Below are 24279 nucleotides of genomic sequence, written 5' to 3'. Positions count from 1 at the left end.
AGTGCACATTTTGATCAAATTGTGTGAGCCCACCTGCCACGACAAGGCGCCCTCTATGAGGTGGGAACCTATGCTGCACATACACCCAGAATTGTGACTAAACCTTCATATACTTTTAACGTGCAACACAGTGTATGATCATAACGTTGGGGTACCCTGAGGTAATTTAATTGAGTAGGTGGCACTCGGCTTAGAAACAATGTCCAAGCAGACCCATTACATGGACGCTGCAGGGAAAAGGTGTTCTCAGCTGCCGATACACTGTGTACGGGGGACCTGACACAGGAACAGTTCCCGAGTATCTGCTGAGTATTTTAAGGGTATGTTCCATCTTGCCATCTTTACATATAATAGGCTATGTTCGCATCACATTTACATCCTACGTTGAAGGTACACGTCCCGACGTATTCCTCCGACGGAAAGTCGCAACGTATCCAATTGTAAAGGCATACAGTGGGATATGTCGCCCATAAGATCCCATTGAACGTATCCCGCTATATACTTTTCTTTCTATGGAATAGTGCAGTCTACTTTACTATTTCATAGCTTTTATATTGCGGTATACCGACGTATACCAGCACGACAGAGACAATCAGGACAGTGTTTTGCCTTCGTCAGACTAATAAAGCTCTATGGATACGCTTAGCGTGTACACCGGACTCTTTTCCTCGCATACACACGAAGCATAAATCACAAACGTGATGTGAACATAGCCTTATAAATACTGGTATATCAATATTAGTCTATATACACACACACATACACATATTGGTTAATATTTCACGTGGTAATTAGTAGTAATTAGATTTAGCGTTCTCATAGTGACACTATGTTTTTCTTACCAGGTCCACAGCACTGGTTGTAGTTTGATGGATACCCGGAACGGGAGAATGACCCTTTGCCATGATTTCAGCAAGGTTGGTGCAGGGTGGATGAATCTAACAGACAACACACAATGAACTATGCATGTGAGCATGACAGAGGAGCATCAAACAGAACATAACAAAAAGAGGAGGCAAAAAAACACAAAACGTGCATCTTCATGGGCATGATCTGAATCAAAAATAATTATGTGATGACATGGTTGGGGATTCAGGAAAAGTAATCGTCACTATGTATACTTATACTAGGGAACTGCTTATAGCACAACTATTTGTTCACCCGTTTTCCTGAGATCTGCTGCCTTTTGCAACCACTAGGGGGGAAATCTGTACGCAGCTCTAACTCAGGTCTGTAGGAGTCAAATACATCTCTATGAAGAGTCATTTACAAAAAATTATTGGTAAAAAAAAAATATTCATTCAATAATTTCTCTGTATGCTACTTTACAATTCTATCCTAACATAGTAGCCTTAAAGAGGCTCTGTCACCACATTATAAGTGGCCTATCTTGTACATAATGTGATCGGCGCTGTAATGTAGATCACAGCAGTGTTTTTTATTTAGAAAAACGATCATTTTTGACGGAGTTATGACCTATATTACCTTTATGCTAATGAGTTTCTTAATGGACAACTGGGTGTGTTTTACTTTTTGACCAAGTGGACGTTGTGGAGAGAAGTGTATGACGCTGACCAATCAGTGACCAATCAGCGTCATACACTTCTCTCCATTCATTTACACAGCACATAGCGATATAGCTATATCAGTATGCGCAGCCACATAAACACACTGTAACATTACTGCAGTGTCCTGACAATGAATACACATTACCTCCAGCCAGGACATGATGTCTATTCACAATCCTGACACTTCGGTAACGTTTGTGTGAGATTTACAGCAAGGCAAGCGTAATCTCGCGAGATTACGCTGTAAACTGTCATTTAAAACGAGATTACACTTGCCTTGCTGTAAATCTCACACAAACGTTACCGAAGTGTCAGGATTCTGAATAGACATCACGTCCTGGCTGGAGGTAATGTATATTCACTGTCAGGACACTTGAGTAACGTTAGTGTGTGTGTGTGTGTGTGTGTGTGTGTGTGTGTGTGTGTGTGTGTGTGTGTGTGTGTATGTGGCTGCACATAGTGATCTAGTAAGATTACCGTATTTTTCGGACTATGAGACGCACCTGATCATAAGACAACAGAAAATAGGAAAAAAATTATTTGTTAAAAAATAATTGATTCCGTTTCACCACATTCTGAGAGCCAAACCTTTTTTTATATTTTTTTAATCGATTGAGCGGTGTGAGGGCTTATTTTGTTGCGGGACGAAATTATTTTATTTTTTACATTGTGCTTGGGGAAAAATGGGAAAAGGTTTTGGTTTTTTACACTTTATTTATTTATTTTTACACATTTTATTAGTTCCCCTAGGGGACTTGAACCAGCGGCCACTTGGTTACATGTGGAGTCACTGAAACAGCGTAACTACGCTGGTTCCTTAACTCTCATAGTAGTGAATGGCAGTTACGGAAGCAGCGTAGCATGTGAGCTACGCTGTTTCCGTTACTACTGTTCAGTTCTATGGGAGTTACGGAAACAGCGTAGCTCAGCGAGTTACGCTGTTTCAGTAACTCCACATGTAATCAAATGGCCGGGAGAACACAGAAAGCTAGAACGGGGTTTAGGGGGCCCCGTTATAGAGATCGGTGCGGGTCCCAGAGGTGGGACCTGCATCTATCGGACATATCCTGTGGATATGTCATAAATGTACTTCATAGAAAAACCAATATAAATGCCACGGTCGCTATTGACCACGGCATTTAACTAGTTAAAGGGATTTTCCATAAAACACATGTATCCCCTATCCACAGAATAGGGGCTACATGTGAGATCGCTGGGGGTCCGACCGCTGGGACCCCCAGCAATAAGGAGAACAGGGGAGCGAAAGTCACCCAGAGCGCTACATGGAAGCCTGGACTTCCGGGTTCTGTGTCCGGCTTATCTGTTCTGCAGCTCCATAGAGATCAATGGAGAGCCGCTCGCGCATGCGCAGAAGAATCCCATTGATCTCTATGAAGCTGCCGGACACAGAACGTGGAAGTCACAGCATCTCATGCAGCGCTCTTGGTAACTTTCAGTCCCCGTCCTCCTTATCGATCACACATGTATCCCCTATCCTGTGGATAGGGGATACATGCGTTTTATGGCACAAGCCCTTTAAACTGCCCGGAACAGCAAACTTGCTGTTCCTGGCCGTTATAGCAGCGTGTCAGAAGCTGACACCTGCAGTGTATGGAGCGGGCTCAGTGCGTGAGCCCGCTCCATAGATCATCGCCCTCCAGCTCCATGATGTGCCGGCACGTCATGGGTCGGGAAGGGGTTAAGTAATGAAGCGGTCTCGGCGCCCGGCGCTGCCGGGTCCCTTGACTGCGGACTATAAGACGCAGGGACTTTTTCGCAAGATTTATTCTTACTAAAAACTGCGTATTATAGTCCGAAAAATACGTGCTGTGTAAATGAATGGGGAGAAGTGTAGGACGCTGATTGGTCACGGATTGGTCAGCGTCATACACTCCTCTGTACAACGCCCACTTGGCCATATAGTAAAACACGCCCAGTTGTCCATTAGGAAACTCATTAGCATAAAGCTAAAATAGGTCATAACTCCGTCAAAAATGATCGTTTTTCTAAATAAAAAACACTGCTGTAATCTACATTACAGCGCCGAACACATCATGTACAATATAGGGAACTTATAATGGGGTGACAGAACCCCTTTAAATAATGCATTATCGGTCTTGAGCTGGTACAGTGCGTTTTAGTGTAATTTGTCTTATGTGGTATTTTAGATGTTATATTTCAAGCAATGGGCAATTCTGAATACCCATTTACACAGCGAGTAGTGAATTCTGTATTTCTTTAGCCACAATAATCTCTATTCCTGGTAATTTTGTGCCAAATTAGAAAAACATGGATGCTCTCTTCCAGGGCCGGCATAAGGCCCCACGCACACGACCGTAAAAAAAACTCCGTAATTGCGGACTGCAATACGGTCCGCAAATTCCGGACCCGCCCGGTTCTATTGGCCACGGGCACCTTTCCGTACCGCAACGGATAGATGTCCGTGCCGGGAATTATCGAGCATGTCCTACTTTTCGATTTTTACGGGCCGTGCTCCCATACTTTGTATGGGAGCACAGTACAAAAATGCGGCCCGCAGCAGCCGGCCGTGCTCGCAATCGCAGGCTGTGATTACAAGCACGGCTGTGTGCATGAAACCTTAGGGGGAGGGGGAAACTGGTCAATTGCCTAGGGCCCTCATCCTCTTAGGGCCCACTGCCCGTGGCTGCTACGGGGCTCACGCCGCCCGGCCCATAACATTTATGGGGCGTGAGGCACAGGCTGGCGTCGCTAGCACCGGGGGGGCCTTGGTGCTAGCGACAGCCACATTCACTTGTATCTATGTCCTCAGGATGCAGATACAAATGAATACTGTAGGCTGCAGGCCACTTTAGGCCTGCATTTTATAAGGCGCTGGGAAGACACTCTGCGCAGGCCGGCGTGATGACGTCACTGTGTGGCACTATATACAAGGGGGGCTGTGTGGCACTATATACAAGGGGGGCTGGGTGGCACTATATACAAGGGGGCGCTGTGTGGAACTTTGTACAATGGAGGGGGCAGTGTCGTACTATATACATGGAGGGCTGTGTGGCACTATACACCAGGGGGCTGTGTGGCACTATCTGCTAGGGGGTGCTGTATGGGGCTGTTTACAGGGGGGAGGCTATGTGTGTGGCGCCATCTGCAGGGGGCTGTGCGGCGCCATCTACAGGAAGCTGTGTGGCGCTATCTACAGGAAGCTGTGTGGCGCTATCTACAGGAAGCTGTGTGGCGCTATCTACAGGAAGCTGTGTGGTGCTATCTACAGGGGGGTGTGTGATGCTATCTACAGGGGGCTGTGTGTGTCGCTATCTATAGGGGGCTCTATCAAATCAATGTTAATGCAAACGGAAAGCTATGGTTTCTGTTTGATTTGCATTCATGGGTTCACTTGACGGAAAAGTCTGACGGAAGCCATCAATGGAACCCAGACGCAGATGTGAAAAGGCCCTAATTCAGCATTTGGGGCCCCACTTTTAACTTTGCCCAGGGCCATACGTTGTCTAAAACCAGCCCTGCTCTCTTCCAAAAGCAGCGCCACACCTGTCCACCTGTTCACTTTAATGGAGCTGAGCTGCAATACCAGACACAAGCAATGGACAGATGTGGAGCTGTTTTTGGAAGAATGTAGCCATGTTTTTCTTATCCTAGAAAGCCTTTTTAACCGGTTGAGCATCACCCACTCTATATATACGGCACGGGTTTAAGCTTGCTTCCCCGAGCGATTTGGCAGCTGAATTTCTGGTGAACGGCAGCCAGAGACTGCCAGGGATCTTGGAGTGAAGACAGAAGACAGAAGTAGTTTTTACTGCTTTTGTCTTCTCTGTGCTCAATAAGCGCTGTGTATGGAACAGAGGCGCTGCCTCTATTGGTGGTGGTGTTCATGTGACTGATCACATGATCGCCCTGATGCCATTAGTGGGACACTGCTGCTGGATCCAACTAGACCCAACACCGCCCCAACAGATACAATAGTCACTATAATAGGGCTGTTTATCCCTGCAAGAGGGGTTTCTGTGCAGTGCCAGTTACAGGGGAAAAGTATAGTGTCAAAAAAATTTAATGAAATAATAAAGTCCCCAAGAGGTCTTTTCTAAAAAAAATAAACAAACAGTAATTGAAAAAAAAAACAAGAACAATTTAAGTAAAAATTACACATAAAATACACCGTCCCCAAAAAACAAAACACTCCCCTTGGAAATCATCGATGTAATGCAGCCTTGACCCTATTACCCTTAAACTAACATGTATTTGATTAAAATTTACGGTAGACCAAGTCAATTGCAAATAAAAAATCTATTTTAGGGTAACACTATATTATTACCAGAAAAAAAAGAGCTAAAAAGTAAAAAAATATATAATATTCATTTAAAACTATAAGTCCTAAATTAAAAAAAATTTAAAAAAATTGTGTATAAAAATGATTACAAAAAAACAAGAAACCTGCCTGCAATGAACACAAAAAAAATAAAGTGCAAAACACACATTGCAGCCCAACAATCAAAAAAGTTACAGCCGTTTAACGCTTGCTAAAAATGGCGAAACGGTGCATGGTCCTAAACCGGTTAAAGAGGAACAGTCAGCTCTCCTGACATGTCTGTTTTAGTAAATACTTGTATTCCGCATAAAATTCCTCTGTTATTCCTCCTAGAAAGTCATGTTTAAATTGACAAGTGGGTGTTACCATTCCTCTTGTGAAAGGGGCGTGTCCCTACAGTGTAAATAACGATTGGACAATATCAGGCTGTGCAGGGACACACCCCCAAAAAGTAACACCCAGTTGCCAATTTATTAATAATTTTGTAGAATTTGAACCAATGTGATCCAAACATAGCAGCACAAATCTCATTCCTGTTCCTGTCCTGGACTCCAGGCTGATCGCTCTTACTTACACTGAAACATTGCAACTAACTGCACCCTCTTTATCTACAAGATAAAATGACCGCAAGCAGAGTTCTTCAAAATGGCACAGAACAGAAAAAAAGTATATCCGAAAGTTCGAGAACTTCTACGTTCTAATTTTTTCATTAGTGCATCAACATTGTTATTTAAGCAAAGAAAGCTCGCGCCATTGTAATATAATATAAAGGTTGTAAAGGTGCAGTATAGAAATGCTGTACGTGAGGTAAAAATGTATCCTTAGTTGTTGGACCTGGGGTCATCCACCCGATCTGTGGTCTGTAAATAGTCCTCCAGTGGTCTTGTTGCATCACAAGTCGTGCTAGTAGAGTGATCGTATAGATCAGTCGGGCATTGTATGTCCGTAAAAAAGTAGCTGGCCTGGCCTCAATATTCGGTCAAAAAGTTACTTTTTAATTTTTTTATTTTAAATTAGGAGGATACAGATTATAAAAAGTTTTAGACAAAAGACTGGTAAATAAATAAAACAATAAATTAAAAAATAATAAATAGAACCAGGATATCAATGTTTTACAGGTGATCGGTGCTTCTTCAGGAGTTGTATAAGATGCCTCTTCTGATGAAGCAGGGATCACTTGCGAAACGTTAATTGTTTTTTTATTTGTTTTATATTTTATTTTTCTAGTCTTTTGACTAAAACTTTTTAGAATTTTTATTTTAATTTAAAATAAAAAATGTAAAAGTAACTTTTTGACCCAACACTGAGGCCCGCTCTGTTAGGGTATGTGCACACGATAGCAGGCATTTACGTCTGAAAAGACAGACTGTTTTCAGGAGAAACCAGCTGCCTCGTTTCAGCCGTAATTCCTCCTCCTCGCATTTTGCGAGGCTTCTCTGACAGCCGTAAATTTTGAGCTGCGCTTCATTGAGTTCAATGAGGTACGGCTCAAATTACGTCTGAAAGAAGTGTCCTGCAATTCTTTTGACGAGGCTGTATTTTTACGCGTCGTCGTTTGACAGCTGTCAAACGACGACGCGTAAATTACAGGTCGTCGGCACAGTACGTCGGCAAACCCATTCTAATGAATGGGCAGATGTTTGCCGACGTATTGCAGCCGTATTTTCAGGCGTAAAACGAGGCATTATACGCCTCGTTTACGCCTGAAAATAGGTCGTGTGAACCCAGCCTTACTTTTTCACGGACATGCAAAACCCGACTGATCTATACGATCACTTCACCAGCACGACCTGTGATACAACAGGACTACCGGAGGACTATTTACTGACCACAAACGGGGAAGACTATCCTAGGTCCACATTTCACCTCATGTGAGTACAGCATTTCTATACTGCACCTTTACAACCTATATACTATACAATGGCGCGGGCTCCCTTTGCTTAATATATTTTAGGTATACTGAGGAAATGCCAAATTTTCCTTGCACCGCCAGCCTGTGATATAGGGAAAGCCTGTCTACAAAAAAAAGAATCACGCTACCCCATCCAGTGAGAGAGCGCAGAAATACGTTGGCACAACTTTACCAAACATTGTTACTTGGATGTTTTTTTTTTTGTTTTTTTTTAATGCTCTATAAATAATATAGAAAAGAGTATAGAGCAAGCGCACCAAAAACCATTTACATCTAAAATACCATGCAGTAACGCTTAGTACGATTGTTACACGGAGCGTTATTACGCCAAAACATCGCTGAGCGAGGGAAGGGAAGTAAAAACATGACTGTGGGTGTAAAAAGATGGTGGTCAGATCCGTTTCAACATTGTTAGTCCACCAGAGAATAACCCCGATGCTGGGTGGGGGGATGGATGGACTCACTCTGTAGTAGTGTTGGTTCTTCAATATATAATACAAGGGCTTTACTGTCTGTAATATTAATGGGTATCCACAATAAGGGCTTCATAGGCCATTAAAGCCTATCTCCTGAGAGGTCTGTTTTACTAAATACTTATATTAAACATGAAATAAAAATTCTTGAATTCTTAGAATTCTGCATCCGCTCCTCTGTTATTCCTCCTATAAATGTATGAATTAATTGATAGCTGGGGGTTACCATTCTTCCTGGGGCGTGTTCCTAAACAGTGAGCACTGATTGGACATAGTCAGTCTGTGTAGGGACTCGCCTCCAACTGGTAACACCCACTTGTCAATTTATTCAGACATTTCTAGGAGTATTAACAGAGGAACACAACGTACAGTTCTAAGAAAATATGTTCTAGAATTTTTATTTTATGTGGAACACAATTATTTACTACAACAGACATGTCAGGAGAGGTGACAGGTCCTCTTTAATGTGTGATTGCTGGAAGTCCAACCCCCGGGAACCCCAACAATCAGCAGAATGAAGGGGTAGCTTTGATGCACGTGGTTGTGTCTGGTGCTACAACTCTGCCCTACTCAAGTGAATGGGGGTGAGGCATGCCTGCTTTGGTATCAGAAACGGCAGGGTACTGCACTGGCCATGACGTTAGTGAGCACAATGGCCTCTTTGTTCTGCTGAGACGTGGGGGATTTTGGTGGTCGGAAACCTCTGATCTCACATTGATGGTCTATCCAATGGAAACTCCCTTTAAATGAATAGCTGGAACTGTGCCTTCTGCTTTAAAGGCTATGTAAACCTTTGAATGGCATTATTATAATTATTTTTTTTAATAAAACGGTCCGTCAGTGTGACTGGTGCAACTTTACAATTAGTTTTTATTCAAAATTTGCTTTACTTTTTTAGATACAGCTGCTCTATATCCTGTATACAGAGCAGCTGTATCTTTCGCTATGACCTGAATCCGTCAGTTCCGCGGATCTCCTGGGTTCAGTGTCAGCGGGTCCTGCGTGCCGCACACACAGGATCCACCTGCAATTTTTCACATCTAAGTTATGAACAGAGACACGCAGGACCCGCTTTCACTGAACCCGTCAGTCCTGCGGACCTGACGGGAGCAGGATTTAGCGTACGATACAGCTGCTCTGTACATACAGCTCCGGACATACATCCTTTGCTGTTAGGGTTATGCATAGTGCTACTGAAGAATTAGCTACGGTATATATTAAGCCTGCTGTACACGGCCGTGTTCGGTCTGTGAGAAACGGATCGTATGTCGGGCGTATTTCCGGGACCAAACCCAGCTCAGGGAGCTGGACTCCTAGCATCAAAGTCATCCATGACGCTGTGAGTCCCTGCCTTCCCGCGGGAATACGGTCCCATACTGTAATCATGTTTTGAGTACGGGACAGTATTGCCACGGGACGGAAGTGACCTAAAGCATCATGGATGACTAAGATGCTAGGAGTCCAGCTCCCTGAACTGGGTTCGGGAAATACGGCCGACATACGATCAGTATCTCACGTACCCAACACGGCCGTGTGCACAACCTATGTAAAAGTATTTTCATACAGTAACAAATGGCTATAAAGCATTACAAATATAATAGATAAGGAAGGCTGGCGGCGTGATTCTTACCATTGCCGCTGCACTGATAGAAGAGTGATGGGAACAACTGTGTTCTAGGATCCTGTGACCCTTATCTTGATGAGTAATGCTTGGATGGGTCTAATGAACAACACACAATGAACAGAGGGGTGCACAAAAACAACTAAACAACACAAAAATATATGCAAAATAGTGTGAAGCATGAAAAAAAAAAAGGGAATGAAAATGAGTGAAATCAAAGCATTAAATGGTTAAACACAACTAGAATGAAGCAGCGCGCGTACATATTTGAACATGTAGCAGAGCTGAGTTTGTTTTGTGTTTTTCAATAGGACATCAAGTCTACTTACCACATTACCTTATCTCCACTATATATATATACATGTACGTACGTACACACATTATTAGAGGGGTCAAATTAGAGCCCTGAAAATATGCCAGTAATAAGTGTCACCATAAAACGTGAAGTTCTGCCCAAAAGAAATTGGGAAAAACATAGTCCACATGTGCAGAGTATATAGAAACCAACCCACACATTTGCCAGGCTGTCATTTCTGTCATTGGTGTTGACTGGAGGGCTGTGGATACTTATGCATTCAGTTATTTTTGTGAACGCAGATAATTTCGTAGTGATTTCTTAAAATTTGGGCATTATAGAATCTTTCTCTGTTAATCAATGTCAAGCCTCATTATTTCGCTTCCGATTTATTATCGCTATGCAATTAAAACAGGAAAAGTCCAACGGGTGAATGCTTTTTAATAGGCACAGTAAATGTCATCGGACCGTAGACTACTGTTCTGGCATCCTGCATTATGTGCATGAGATATTCATCTTAAAGCGGTAGTCCAGGATGAAAAAAAAAAAGCTTTTTCTTTTTTCTCTCCAAAAACAACGCCCCTCATGTTCATAGGCTGTGACTGGTATTGCCGATTATCCACATTCAAGTGAATGAGACTGAACTGCAATACCAGATGCAGCCCATGGACAAGAGTGGCGCTGTTTCTGTTCCCGGACAACCTCTTTAAGGCTGAATTCACATAGCTTTATTTTTGGTTTGTAAAGGACATACAGCTGTGTGAATAAAGCCTTACAGTGACATTTGGCACAAGGTTTATTATCAATGTGGAGGAGGGGGGGGGGGTACATGAAAAGTCTGTTTTTTTCTATTAGTATAGATCCTATTCTACATAAAATGCCATATAACACAAGACTGCTCAACAACAGAACAGGCAGTAACAAGGTATATGTAGATATTGATTCTTACCATTTCTGATGCATTGATGGAAGAATGATGGGAACAACTGTGTTCTGGGATCTTGTGAACTTTAGAATGGCGGGAGGGTCTGATAGATGGATGGTTCTGATGAATAACACACAATGAACATGGTACGCGATTGCAAAAAGGACACAGAAATGCACATAGAAAACTTTATCATAGGTTTAGAAAAACGCAATATTGTAAGAATATTAAATATTATATATGATATAATATTAAAAAGACAACATCATTCTTAACCAAAGTGCTGACAAGGGTTAAACGCCATGAAGTCAATGAGATGGAAAAGATAAAACATCTTAAAAATGTTCTATCTAATGTAGCGATAATGGTTCCCTGTAAAGGGTTTCACCCCAAAAATGCTGCATGTCCATATGGCCTATTAGGGGTCATAGGAGGGTGCACTACACAGCATCCCCCTCGATAAGACAGAGCGGCTCTCATTCTGGAGGACACAAGACAATACATTACTTGGTCACATACAAGTTCATCAGAAGTGACCTTACAATTTAATAACACTGCAAATATATTACTCAAATTTTTTTTAGGTGTGTGCATTGCATTTTCCCTCTTTGTGTATACATCAGCTGGGCAAATACCCGACGCTAGAGTGACCAGAAAACTGGCCCTGGCAACCGGGTTGTGCTTCCAGGCTTCATGCGTTGGGGGAGGACGGTTGGTGGACTAAATGGTAGTAGAGCTACAGAGGGAAGGTGGGCAGGGGGGAGTCCTGCTGTGAGAACTAGAAAAGTGGGGGGCTGCTTGTTATGATTACTAGGGAAGCGCAGTGGGCCTGCTATGTCTACTTTGAACGTGACGGAGGGCAGCTGTGCCTACTGGGGGAGTGATGGGAGGGAAGTAATGGAGGGTTGCTGTGCCTACTGGCAAAGTAACGGAGGGCTGCTGTGCCTACTGGGAAAGTGATGGAGGGCTGCTGTGCCTACTGGGAAAGTGATGGAGGGCTGCTGTGCCTACTGGGAAAGTGATGGAGGATGCTGTGCCTACTGGGGAAGTAATGGAGGATGCTGTGCCTACTGGGGAAGTGATGGCGGCTGCTGTGCCTACTGGGAAAGTGATGGAGGATGCTGTGCCTACTGGGGAAGTAATGGAGGATGCTGTGCCTACTGGGGAAGTGATGGAAGCTGCTGTGCCTACTGGGGTAGTGATGGCGGCTGCTGTGGCTACTGGCAAAGTAACAGAGGGCTGCTGTGTTTACTGGGGAAGTGATGGAGGGCTGCTGTGCCTACTGGGAAAGTGATGGAGGGCTGCTGTGCCTACTGGGAAAGTGATGGAGGGCTGCTGTGCCTACTGGGAAAGTGATGGAGGGTGCTGTGCCTACTGGGAAAGTAATGGAGGATGCTGTGCCTACTGGGGAAGTGATGGCGGCTGCTGTGCCTACTGGGAAAGTAATGGAGGATGCTGTGCCTACTGGGGAAGTAATGGAGGATGCTGTGCCTACTGGGGAAGTGATGGAAGCTGCTGTGCCTACTGGGGAAGTGATGGCGGCTGCTGTGCCTACTGGGAAAGTGATGGAGGATGCTGTGCCTACTGGGGAAGTAATGGAGGATGCTGTGCCTACTGGGGAAGTGATGGAGGCTACTATGTCTACTGAGGAAGTGCAGAGGGCCTGTGTCTACTGGGGGAGTGATGGAGGCTGCTGTGTCTACTGGGGGAGTGATGGAGGCTGCTGTGCCTACTGGGGAAGTGATGGAGGGCGGCTGTGTCTACGGGGGAAGTGATGGAGACTGCTGCGTCTACTGGGGAAGTGATGGAGACTGCTGCGTCTACTGGGGAAGTGATGGAGACTGCTGCGTCTACTGGGGAAGTGATGGAGACTGCTGCGTCTACTGGGGAAGTGATGGAGACTGCTGCGTCTACTGGGGAAGTGATGGAGACTGCTGCGTCTACTGGGGAAGTGATGGCAGCTGCTGTGCCTACTGGGAAAGTGACGGAGGATGCTGTGCCTACTGGGGAAGTGATGGAAGCTGCTGTGCCTACTGGGGTAGTGATGGCGGCTGCTGTGCCTACTGGCAAAGTAATGGAGGGCTGCTGTGTTTACTGGGGAAGTGATGGAGGGCTGCTGTGCCTACTGGGAAAGTGATGGAGGGCTGCTGTGCCTACTGGGAAAGTGATGGAGGGCTGCTGTGCCTACTGGGAAAGTGATGGAGGATGCTGTGCCTACTGGGAAAGTAATGGAGGATGCTGTGCCTACTGGGGAAGTGATGGCGGCTGCTGTGCCTACTGGGGAAGTGATGGCGGCTGCTGTGCCTACTGGGAAAGTAATGGAGGATGCTGTGCCTACTGGTGAAGTAATGGAGGATGCTGTGCCTACTGGGGAAGTGATGGAAGCTGCTGTGCCTACTGGGGAAGTGATGGTGGCTGCTGTGCCTACTGGGAAAGTGATGGAGGATGCTGTGCCTACTGGGGAAGTAATGGAGGATGCCGTGCCTACTGGGGAAGTGATGGAGGCTGCTATGTCTACTGAGGAAGTGCAGAGGGCCTGTGTCTACTGGGGGAGTGATGGAGGCTGCTGTGTCTACTGGGGAAGTGATGGAGGGCGGCTGTGTTTACGGGGGAAGTGATGGAGACCGCTGTGTCTACTGGGGAAGTGATGGAGACCGCTGTGTCTACTGGGGAAGTGATGGAAACCGCTGTGTCTACTGGGGAAGTGATGGAGACCACTGTGTCTACTGGGGAAGTGATGGAGACCGCTGTGTCTACTGGGGAAGTGATGGAGACCGCTGTGTCTACTGGGGAAGTGATGGAGACCGCTGTGCCTACTGTGGAAGTGATGGAGACCGCTGTGCCTACTGGGGAAGTGATGGAGACTGCTGTGTCTACTGGGCAAGTGATGGAGACCGCTGTGTCTACTGGGGAAGTGATGGGGCTGCTGTGTACTGTAAAAGTGATGGCGGCAGCTGTGCCAACTGGGTAAGTGATGGGGCTGCTGTGTCTACTGGGGAAGATATGGGGGCTGCTATGACTACTGGGGAAGGGAAGGGGCTGCTATCACTACTAGGGAAGGGATGGGGCTGCTGTGTCTACTGGGGAAGTAATGGAGGGCTACTGTGCCTAATGGGGAAGTGATGGAGTCTGCTGTGCCTAATGGGGAAGTGATGGAGGCGGTTATGTTTACTGAGGAAGTGATGGGGGCTGCTATGACTACTGGGGAAGTGATGTGGACAGCTTTGTCTATTGTAGAAGTGATGGGGCTGCTGCGTTTACTGGAGTAGTGATGGGGCTGCTACAACTACTGGGGAAGGGATGGGGCTGATGTGTCTACTGGGGATGTGATTGGGGCTGCTTTGCTTACTGGGGAAGTTATGGGGCTTTTATGTCTACTGGAGAAGTGATGGGAGCTTATGTGTCTACTGGGTAAGTGATGGGGGCTTCTCTGCCTACTGGGGACGTGATGGAGCGGTTGTGCCTACTGGGAAAGTGATGGGGCTGCTGTGCCTACTTGGTAAGTGATGGGGCTGATGTGCCTACTGGGGAAATTTACGGGGCTGATGTGATGGAGGCTGCTATGGCAGGAATGCAGGGCTACTGTGCCTACTGGGAAAGTGATGTAGGCTGCTGTGCCTACTAGAGAAGTAATGGAGGGCTTCTGTGCCAACTGGGGAAGAGATGGAGTTTGCTGCTTCTGCTGGGCAATTATGGAGGCTGTTGTGTCTACTGGGGAAGAGATGGCGGATGCTGTTACTACTGGGAATGTGATGGGGATGCTGTGTCTACTGGAAAAGTGATGAAGGCTGCTTCTTCTGCTGGGCAATGATGGAGGCTGTTGTGTCTACTGGGGAAGTGATGGGGGTTGCTGTGTCTACTGGGGAAGAGATGGCAGGCTGCTGTGTCTACTGGGGAAGTGATGGCAAACTGCTGTGCCCACTGGGGAAGTGATGGAGGGATGCTGTGCCCACTGTGGAAGTGATGGGAGCTGCAGTCTCTACTGGGAAAGTGATGGAGGCTGCAGTCTCCACTGGGAAAGTGATGGAGGCTGCAGTCTCTACTGGGAAAGTGATGGAGGCTGCAGTCTCTACTGGGAAAGTGATGGAGGCTGCAGTCTCTACTGGGAAAGTGATGGAGGCTGCAGTCTCTACTGGGAAAGTGATGGGGGTTGCTAAATCTACTGGGTAAGTCATGGGGCTGCTGTATCTACAGGGAAAAGGATAGGAACAGCTATGTCTATTGGGGAAGTGATAGGCTGATGTGTCTACTGGGGCAGTGATGTGGACTGCTTTGTCTACTTTGGAAGTGATGGGGCTGCTGTGTCTACTGGGGAAGAGATGGGGGCTGCTATGACTACTGGGGAAGGGAAAGGGCTGCTATCACTACTGAGGAAGGGATGGGGCTGCTATGTCTACTGAGGAAGTGAAGGGGGCTATGATTACTGGGGAAGTGATAGTGCCTGCAATGATTACTGTGAGAGAGATGGAGGGTGCTATGACTACTTCCCCAGTGATGGGGGCTGCTATGACTACTTCCCCAGTGATGGGGGCTGCTATGACTACTTCCCCAGTGATGGGGGCTGCTATGACTACTGGCGACGTGATGGAGGGCCTGCTGTGCCTACTGGGGATGTGGGGGATCTGATGACTAAGGAAGTGGGAGATCTGATGCCTAAGGAAGTGGGGGGATCTGATGCCTAAGGAAGTGGGGGATCTGATGCCTAAGGAAGTGGGGGGATCTGATGCCTAAGGAAGTGGGGGGATCTGATGCCTAAGGAAGTGGGGGAGATTGGGGAACACAAATTTGACTACTTTATTCTCATCATTCACAAGTGAAGTGTAACGCCAGGTTCAGTCAGAAATGTGTGCTTTTTTTAAATGTGCATTTATAAACTTCCCTTTTGATTAGGTAGTGGCAACATATTCTGCAGGGCTTGATATTAGTCCCTTGCCCCAATGGGGATCACAATCTAATTTTCATATCTCAGACACACTCATACACACTAGAGACAATTTCATAGGAGTTAAACACAAAGATGCAGCAAAACTCTGTGGGCGCTAAGATATATGCAAACATTGAGTATATGGATTATTTTAAATTGTATTAATGCTATATCTACTATACTTATAAAGTTGGGGTTCTGAGCATACAGTTTGATCAAATTGTGCGAGGCCATCTCCTTCCTGACATACTTGGTGTATTCATACATGTATAAACAACAGCCTGCCAGTCACCAAAAAGAGGGGCAGGGAGAGAGCTGCTCTCATGAATACCCTGGACTCATAATTTTATTCATGAATGGATTTAAGCGCTACAGGAGGGAGAGGACCTGCTGAGGGACTTACATATTCTACCACCCCAGGATAAAGCCAGTTCCTCCCGACTCCCCATACGGGATCCCCCGTTGTCACCAATATGGCGTACCCAAGGAGGCCGTCCAGAGTTTCCTCGGGAACAGAGGGTGGAATCTCGTCGGCAACAATTGAATCCGACATGACGGAAAGGAGGTCGATTATAGAAGCAGATAGTTTCTTTTTCTTTCTCTTTCTTTATTCTTCATATCGGACGGAGATGTCTTCAAGCAGCACGGAGGCTGAATTTCAGCCGGATACCGCCATTTGCAGTTCTCAGCGGACTGGGAGCCGGGGATCCATACGTTGGGGGGGATGTGGGGATTTCTTTTGCTTCTCTGGACTCCCACTTATAGTAATGGAAATTTGTTTATAAGCTGACCCGAAAAAGGCGAGGAAGGGTTTGGATGGGTCAAGTTCGCAGTGAGTTGGTACTCTGGCTATAGATATGTTTGTTTTGTTTTTTTAAAAAAAAATATGAAAGTTTGCTTTACCTTATATTTAACATGTGAATGCCTATTATGCTCAGGGTTGATATAGGTTAAGGGTTTGAATGTCTGGATATATATTTTCGGAAATGCTGTGCCTTCACGACGGTCTGCTGTCCCCCTGTTAGCAGTCTTCCTTGACTGCCTAGTCGGTAGACTATGTTCGGTACTATTGATACCTTGTGTATGTCTTATTTTTGTTCTGTCTTTTACCCCCTTCCCTTTCCCTTCTTTCCTATTTCTGACCTTTGTCTCTGTGGCGGGATCCTAATACGCACATGGTTCTACCTCCTGCTCTATGATGGCGGCCATGGAATCTGCTAAAACCTTTAGCTTACTCACACATAATGTGCAGGGCCTTAATTCCCCGATCAAGCGTCGAAAAGCTTTCTTGTATTATAAATCCTCTCATGTTGATATACTATTTTTACAGGAAACGCATTTTTCTACCTCCTCTGCTCCATCGTACTTTCATAAACACTACTCACAAAAATTTTTGGCTAGTGCCTCTACTAAGCACAGGGGAGTGGGCATATGGTTGTCTCGGTCGGTCCCGTTTACACCTCACAACACGATCTCTGACCCGGATGGCAGGTACATCCTGGTCTCGGGTCTGTTACATGAATCTCCAATAACCTTTATTAACTACTATGCCCCGAACTCCAATCAACCGGCGTTCTTCCAGGGTATGTGGCGCAAGATCCATTCATCGATAGAGGGCCCGATAATCATGGGTGGGGATTCTAATATAGCCTTGGACGCGTCCATGGATAAATCCCACGCATTCAGGGTGCGACTTATACCTCCTACGTCAACCAGCATACAAGTAGCACGTTTCTTCCATTCGGTGGACGTCATAGATGTCTGGCGGGATTTTAACCCCACAGCAAGGGATTATACTTATTTCTCCTCAGCCCATAATATCCACACCCGTATTGATCATGTTATGATGTCAACTAGCTTACTCCCTAAGGTCACGGATGCTAGGATTTTAGCTACACCCTGGTCTGATCATGACCCGATTGTGGTTCGGTTGTCAGATTTATGTGGGAGACCGCCTATCTCCTCTTGGCGATTGAATGAGTCATTACTATCGGATCAGGAGATAGTTAAAGAAATCCAAAGGGAATTGGACACATATTTTCTACTTAATAAGGCACCAGACACCTCAATTATGTCCAATTGGGCGGCTCACAAAGCAGTGATTAGGGGGAAATTCATCCAGATAGCCTCGCGTAATAAGAAACGGTTGAAGGAGGTTCTGGCGTTAAAGGAGAGGAATTTTGCGGACCTGTCTAAGAAATTTAAAACAGACCCCTCAGCAGTTATTAAAGCAAAATTAGCAGAAGCTAGAACAGAATTAAATTTATGTCTGACAAGTTGGGCGGAAAAAAGTCTGCGTTGGTCACAACATAAGTTTTTTACACAAGGGGATAAACCGGGAACATTACTCTCTAGAAGCCTCACGCCCCGATTTAACACCTCAACACCACCGAAACTGCGATTGGCGGATGGATCTTTATCACAGAATCCCACAAAAGTTGTAAAGGCCTTTCAGGATTTTTATTCAGCGTTGTACTCAGCTCCACCTCAGTTTGATAAAAATAAGGCTAGGGTCTTGTTGGAAAAAACATTCCCTACTAAACTTTCCCAAGGGGATAGAGAAACACTGGATGCTGAATTTAGATTGGAGGAGGTATTGGATGTTATTAAAAATCTGAAGGCTCACAAAGCCCCGGGGCCAGATGGGTTTTCCTCAGGTTATTACAAACACTTTAGGGAGGTCCTGGCCCCGCACATGATTGAATTGTTCAATGCTTATCGGGAGGGTAACAATTTGCCCCCTTTTTCGAATCTAGCCTATATACATCTTATCCCCAAGCCTCATAAGGATCATACAGATCAGGCTAACTATCGCCCGATATCCCTTCTTGATGTGGATCTTAAGATTATGACAAAAATTCTGGCGGTTAGATTGAATTCATTCCTAGCCACATATATACATAAGGATCAGGCGGGATTTATACCCCTCCGCCAGGCGGAAGACCAGACGAGACGGGCTGTGGACATTATCTCAGCGGTTCGTTCGGGGTGGGATGGCACTTCCGGACGTCAAAGTATGTTATTAAGCCTTGACCTCCAGAAAGCCTTTGACTCGCTATCCTGGGACTATTTGTTTTATGTCCTTGAGAGAATGGGCTTCGGTACGGGATTTTTGTCTATTCTTAAGATCTTATATTGTCTTCCTACAGCAAAAATAAATTCTAGGGGATTTATGTCGGGAGCTTTTCCAATATGCAGAGGAACGCGACAGGGGTGCCCGCTATCGCCGTCCCTGTTTGCGCTGGCTATTGAGCCATTGGCCAACCTCATACGAGATTCTCCCGACATTAGGGGGGTGAAGGTGGGTGGAGTAGAACACAAATGTGCCTTGTTTGCGGATGACATACTGCTTTTCATATCGACACCTCTCACATCATTGCCGAATCTCTTTCATATTCTTGATCAGTTTGGCAAGCTGTCTGGGCTTAAGGTCAATCACTCCAAGTCGGTGGCAATGAATCTTACATTGCCAATAGGGGTAGTGAAGCTCCTAAAAATTAACTTTGATTTTCATTGGGATGCACGTAGATTGACGTATTTGGGTATTAAATTGACACCTACCATAGAGTCCCTTTACGAGGACAATTTCCCTCCACTTTTTCAACAAATAGCTACGGATCTCACTAGATGGTCCCCTCTTAATCTTTCATGGTTTGGCCGCATTGCCTCCATCAAAATGACGATATTGCCCAGATTGCTATATTATTTTCGCACGCTCCCTATTGTGGTCCCTCAGAAGGCGCTTAGACAAATCCAAGGGCTCATCATGGGGTTTATTTGGGGTTCTAAAAGACCGAGAATACAGAGACAAACTTTATTCACCCCTAAAACGGCGGGGGGTCTGGGGGTTCCCAACATCCAACAATACTATCACGCAGCACGTCTGGCGCAATTTACAGATATGTATGCGAGACCATACTGTCCCCAGTGGACGCAAATTGAGACGGCCGCATGTACCAGTTTCCCGCTGGAAACGCTACTGTGGATGGAGTCCTCGGACAGGCCTCCGGTTCTCTCCCCTGTGCTTTCTCAGATGTTACAGCTGTGGGACTCGCTTAGAAAGAGATTCCATATTAAATCACCCCATAATCCGCTCATGACCATCACGGGTAATTCTGCCTTTCCTCCGGGTCTGCGTAGAATGGAATTCCGGTGGTGGCTCAATAAGGGGTTTTACAGGATTAAGGACTTTTTTGTAGGGGGGGACATCAGAACTCTGGAATACTTTAAGGACTCACACTCGATGCCCCCATCGGAGCATTTTAGATATATCCAGATACACCACTTCTTGTTGAACTGGAAATCCAGGAGGGGGGACATCAGCACATTGACCACTTTTGAACGGCTGTGTTGGCTTTCTGGCTTACGACATAAAATTTCCACGATATATTCCGATCTGGTTACTCCGGAAGGTAAACTCCCTTACATGACACGATGGGAACACGATCTAGGTACGGGAGTGGAATTGGAGCAGTGGCGGGAGATGGCATGTACGACCTCAAAACTATCTATCAATACATCCTTGGTGGAAGCGGGTTATAAAGTATTAATGAGATGGTATATGGTCCCTACTCGTATAGCTCGCTTTAACCCATTGGTGGATAAGCACTGCTTTAGACAATGTGGTGCGGAGGGTACACTAATGCATATTCTATGGGAGTGTCCAGTGGTTGCCACATTTTGGAACCAGGTATACCAGCTTATTAACACAGTGATCCAAGTCAAACCCCCCAGGGATGTGATTACGGCTCTGCTATGCGGTCCTATTCCCGAGGTTCGGGCCCCCGCATGTAAATTTCTCCGATATGTGTTTCTGGCAGCTAAAATAACTATTGCTAGGGCCTGGCGAACACCCACGTTGTCTATGGATATGTTGATCGCTAAGATCTCATGGATAATGGTTAATGACCGCCTAACACATCAGCTGGCGGGTACATTAGACAAATTTGATGCCATTTGGGACCCATGGAGGAACCACACATTTTCGTGAATACATGGAGATGGTTAGGAGACCCTTCTACCCTACACCTTTCCTTCCCCCCCTCCTTATCCTTCTTTTGTTTATTGTGTGTGTTTTGTTTTTCTCTCTTATATTTTTTCCTTAGAGGCCATGTTAAGGTACTCTATAAAGCAATGTGATGTCAAGATTGGTTACCTATGTTAGTAATGAAGGCATTTATATACTATATATTTGGCAGAAGTGTTGACATCATGAATGATATATAATGTGAGATTTATTGGAGACCATGTTGGTCTAATACTTTGTTTAATTGTATTATTGATATGCAAAAGTTGAGACTCTGCGAGTCTGTGTTATTATTATATTACAAAAAACTGTTTAATAAAAAACTATTGAAAACATGAATGGATTTAAGAATAATATGAAATTCCAGTCCTATGATCAGATGATTTGGAGGATGCAATAACATCTATCTAATCGATGGGCTCTGCATCGCCACCTGGTGGTCACATAGATCACTGAAACTATATTAATTTTATAGTGAAAATCTATTCAAACTGCAATTTTGATGCAGATTTTTGCTTTATTCTTTACTCCTAGTTTTAACAAAAAATAAATACATAGCTAAACAAGTGCATTAAAACTGCAAAGTGTGAGCAAAAATTTATGTTCTAGGAGCTGAAATACTATTAGGTATTTATTATTATTATTTTTTTTTTTTTAAAGAAGCGGATTCAGGACATGTTCCTAGTATAGTACATCTTGTATTGTAACAACAAGTTAAAAAAATATTTTCTTTTCCCCTAATCACATTAACTACAATGTAATGTCCTACCCGCATTAAAACTGATATGCATGAATGGAGCCCAATGCTGCAAAAAACTGTTGTTTTTTTTGCCGTCCGTAGTAATCAGCAGGAAAAAAAAACACTGTCCGGGATTTCTTCAAATTTTCCCGAAACATTGCACTGCATATGCGCCAAAATGTACATGCGAAGTGTAAACAAGGGAGGAGTAGGGCGCAGCCATGTGAATGACAGTCTGAGTGAGGTCGGTGCCAGGAATGGACCAGTGCAGTCACCTGACCTGAGTCACCTGACCTCACGTCAGTGACGTGAGGTCAGATGACTGGACTGGTCCACTCCTGGGCCGGCACGGACCTCACTGAGGCCGCCGCCAAGTGACCGCGTAATTCTCTTGGCTCCATCAGTGAGTGAGTCGTCAGGCAGAGCGAAGAGCAGTAGCAGTAGGCTACCGCTCTCCGCTTTAGGGGCTGTGTGTAGCGCTATCAGCAGGGGGGGGGGGGGCGGTGTGGCACTATCTACAAGGGGGGTGGTGTGACACTACGTACGAGGGGAGAGGGCTGTGTGGCACTACGTACGAGGGGAGGGGGCTGTGTGGCACTACGCACGAGGGGAGGGGGCTGTGTGGCACTACGCACGAGGGGAGGGGGCTGTGTGGCACTACGCACGAGGGGGCTGTGTGGCACTACGCACGAGGGGAGGGGGCTGTGTGGCACTACGCACGAGGGGAGGGGGCTGTGTGGCACTCTCTACAAGGGGGGTTGTGTGGCACCATCTACAAGGGGGGCTGTGTGGCACCATCTACAAGGGGGGCTGTGTGGCACCATCTACAAGGGGGGCTGTGTGGCACCATCTACAAGGGGGGCTGTGTGGCACCATCTACAAGGGGGGCTGTGTGGCACCATCTACAAGGGGGGCTGTGTGGCACCATCTACAAGGGGGGCTGAGTGGCACCATCTACAAGGGGGGCTGTGTGGCACCATCTACAAGGGGGCTGTGTGGCACCATCCACAAGGGGGGCTGTGTGGCACCATCCACAAGGGGGGCTGTGTGGCACCATCCACAAGGGGGGCTGTGTGGCACCATCCACAAGGGGGGCTGTGTGGCACCATCCACAAGGGGGGCTGTGTGGCACCATCAACAAGGGGGGCTGTGTGACACCATCCACAAGGGGGGCTGTGTGGCACCATCCACTAGGGGGGCTGTGTGGCACAATCCACTAGGGGGGCTGTGTGGCACCATCCACAAGGGGGGCTGTGTGGCACCATCCACAAGAGGGGCTGTATGGCACCATCCACAAGGGGGGCTGTGTGGCACCATCCACAAGGGGGGCTGTGTGGCACCATCTACAAGGGGTCTGTGTGTGGCACCATCTACAAGGGGGGCTGTGTGTGGCACCATCTACAAGGGGGGCTGTGTGTGGCACCATCCACAAGGGGGGCTGTGTGTGGCACCATCCACAAGGGGGGCTGTGTGTGGCACCTTCCACAAGGGGGGCTGTGTGTGGCACCATCCACAAGGGGGGCTGTGTGTGGCACCATCCACAAGGGGGGCTGTGTGTGGCACCATCCACAAGGGGGGCTGTGTGTGGCACCATCCACAAGGGGGGCTGTGTGTGGCACCATCCACAAGGGGGGCTGTGTGTGGCACCATGCACAAGGGGGGCTGTGTGTGGCACCATCCACAAGGGGGGCTGTGTGTGGCACCATCCACAAGGGGGGCTCTGTGTGGCACCATCCACAAGGGGGGCTGTGTGTGGCACCATCCACAAGGGGGGCTGTGTGTGGCACCATCCACAAGGGGGCTGTGTGTGACACCATCCACAAAGGGGGCTGTGTGTGGCACCATCCACAAGGGGGGCTGTGTGTGGCACCATCCACAAGGGGGGCTGTGTGTGGCACCATCCACAAGGGGGGCTGTGTGTGGCACCATCCACAAGGGGGGCTGTGTGTGGCACCATCCACAAGGGGGGCTGTGTGTGGCACTATCTACAGGGTGCACAAAGGGGGCATTATTACTCTGTGGGAGCACAACGAGGACACGGTTACTGATGGTGCACTTTTATTGTGTCTACCACTAAGGGATCATTATTACTATATGGGGAGCTGTGGATTACAAATTTGTTTAGGGGATGGGGTATAGATGGGGAGGATGCTGGAAAAGCGAGAAACCAACATGTCTGTGTGTCAAATTCTGCAGAGACAAGTCATGGCTGGAATAAGTCGTCACATTGGGCTGGGCCGGATGGAGAAGAAAAGGCAAAGTGAACGACTCTAATCAGAGAAAACATCACCTGTGAGTCAGTGGATATAAATGTGCTGTAATCACTTATATCGTCTGCAGAGCTTCTGTGTGTAACTGGCATCTATCACTATATGGTCACTACATGGTGGTAATATTGATCTTTGTATAGTGGTTTATATTAATTTAAAGTATGGGGCTATGATTCAGTCACTATGTGGTTATGGTGTGGCGGTATAATTCTGTAACATTATAATG

General features: G+C 46.3%; 1 protein-coding gene across 36 annotated transcripts in view; it reads right to left on the bottom strand.

Annotated features, from left to right (window-relative positions):
- The window catches only part of GPHN (gephyrin), a 264147-nt gene that overhangs the window by 84893 nt on the left and 154975 nt on the right, over positions 1 to 24279 (bottom strand). For 23 of the 36 annotated variants that reach the window (XM_075843629.1, XM_075843622.1, XM_075843624.1 and 20 more), the window contains exons 8-10: positions 11119 to 11214; positions 9884 to 9973; positions 843 to 938 (exon numbers count right to left, since the gene is read on the bottom strand). The exons of 9 other annotated variants lie outside the window; for them this stretch is intronic. In XM_075843629.1, the coding sequence (XP_075699744.1) occupies positions 843 to 938; positions 9884 to 9973; positions 11119 to 11214 (282 nt within the window). The remainder of the gene's footprint in view (positions 1 to 842; positions 939 to 9883; positions 9974 to 11118; positions 11215 to 24279) is intronic. 4 more of the 36 variants (XM_075843635.1, XM_075843654.1, XM_075843626.1 and 1 more) reach the window with 3 other exon arrangements.

Source organism: Rhinoderma darwinii, chromosome 12 (assembly GCF_050947455.1).
Source record: "Rhinoderma darwinii isolate aRhiDar2 chromosome 12, aRhiDar2.hap1, whole genome shotgun sequence".
NCBI classification, from domain to species: domain Eukaryota; kingdom Metazoa; phylum Chordata; class Amphibia; order Anura; family Rhinodermatidae; genus Rhinoderma; species Rhinoderma darwinii.
The sequence above is the reverse complement of the archived record's forward strand: the minus strand, read 5'-3'. Positions and strand labels throughout refer to the sequence as shown.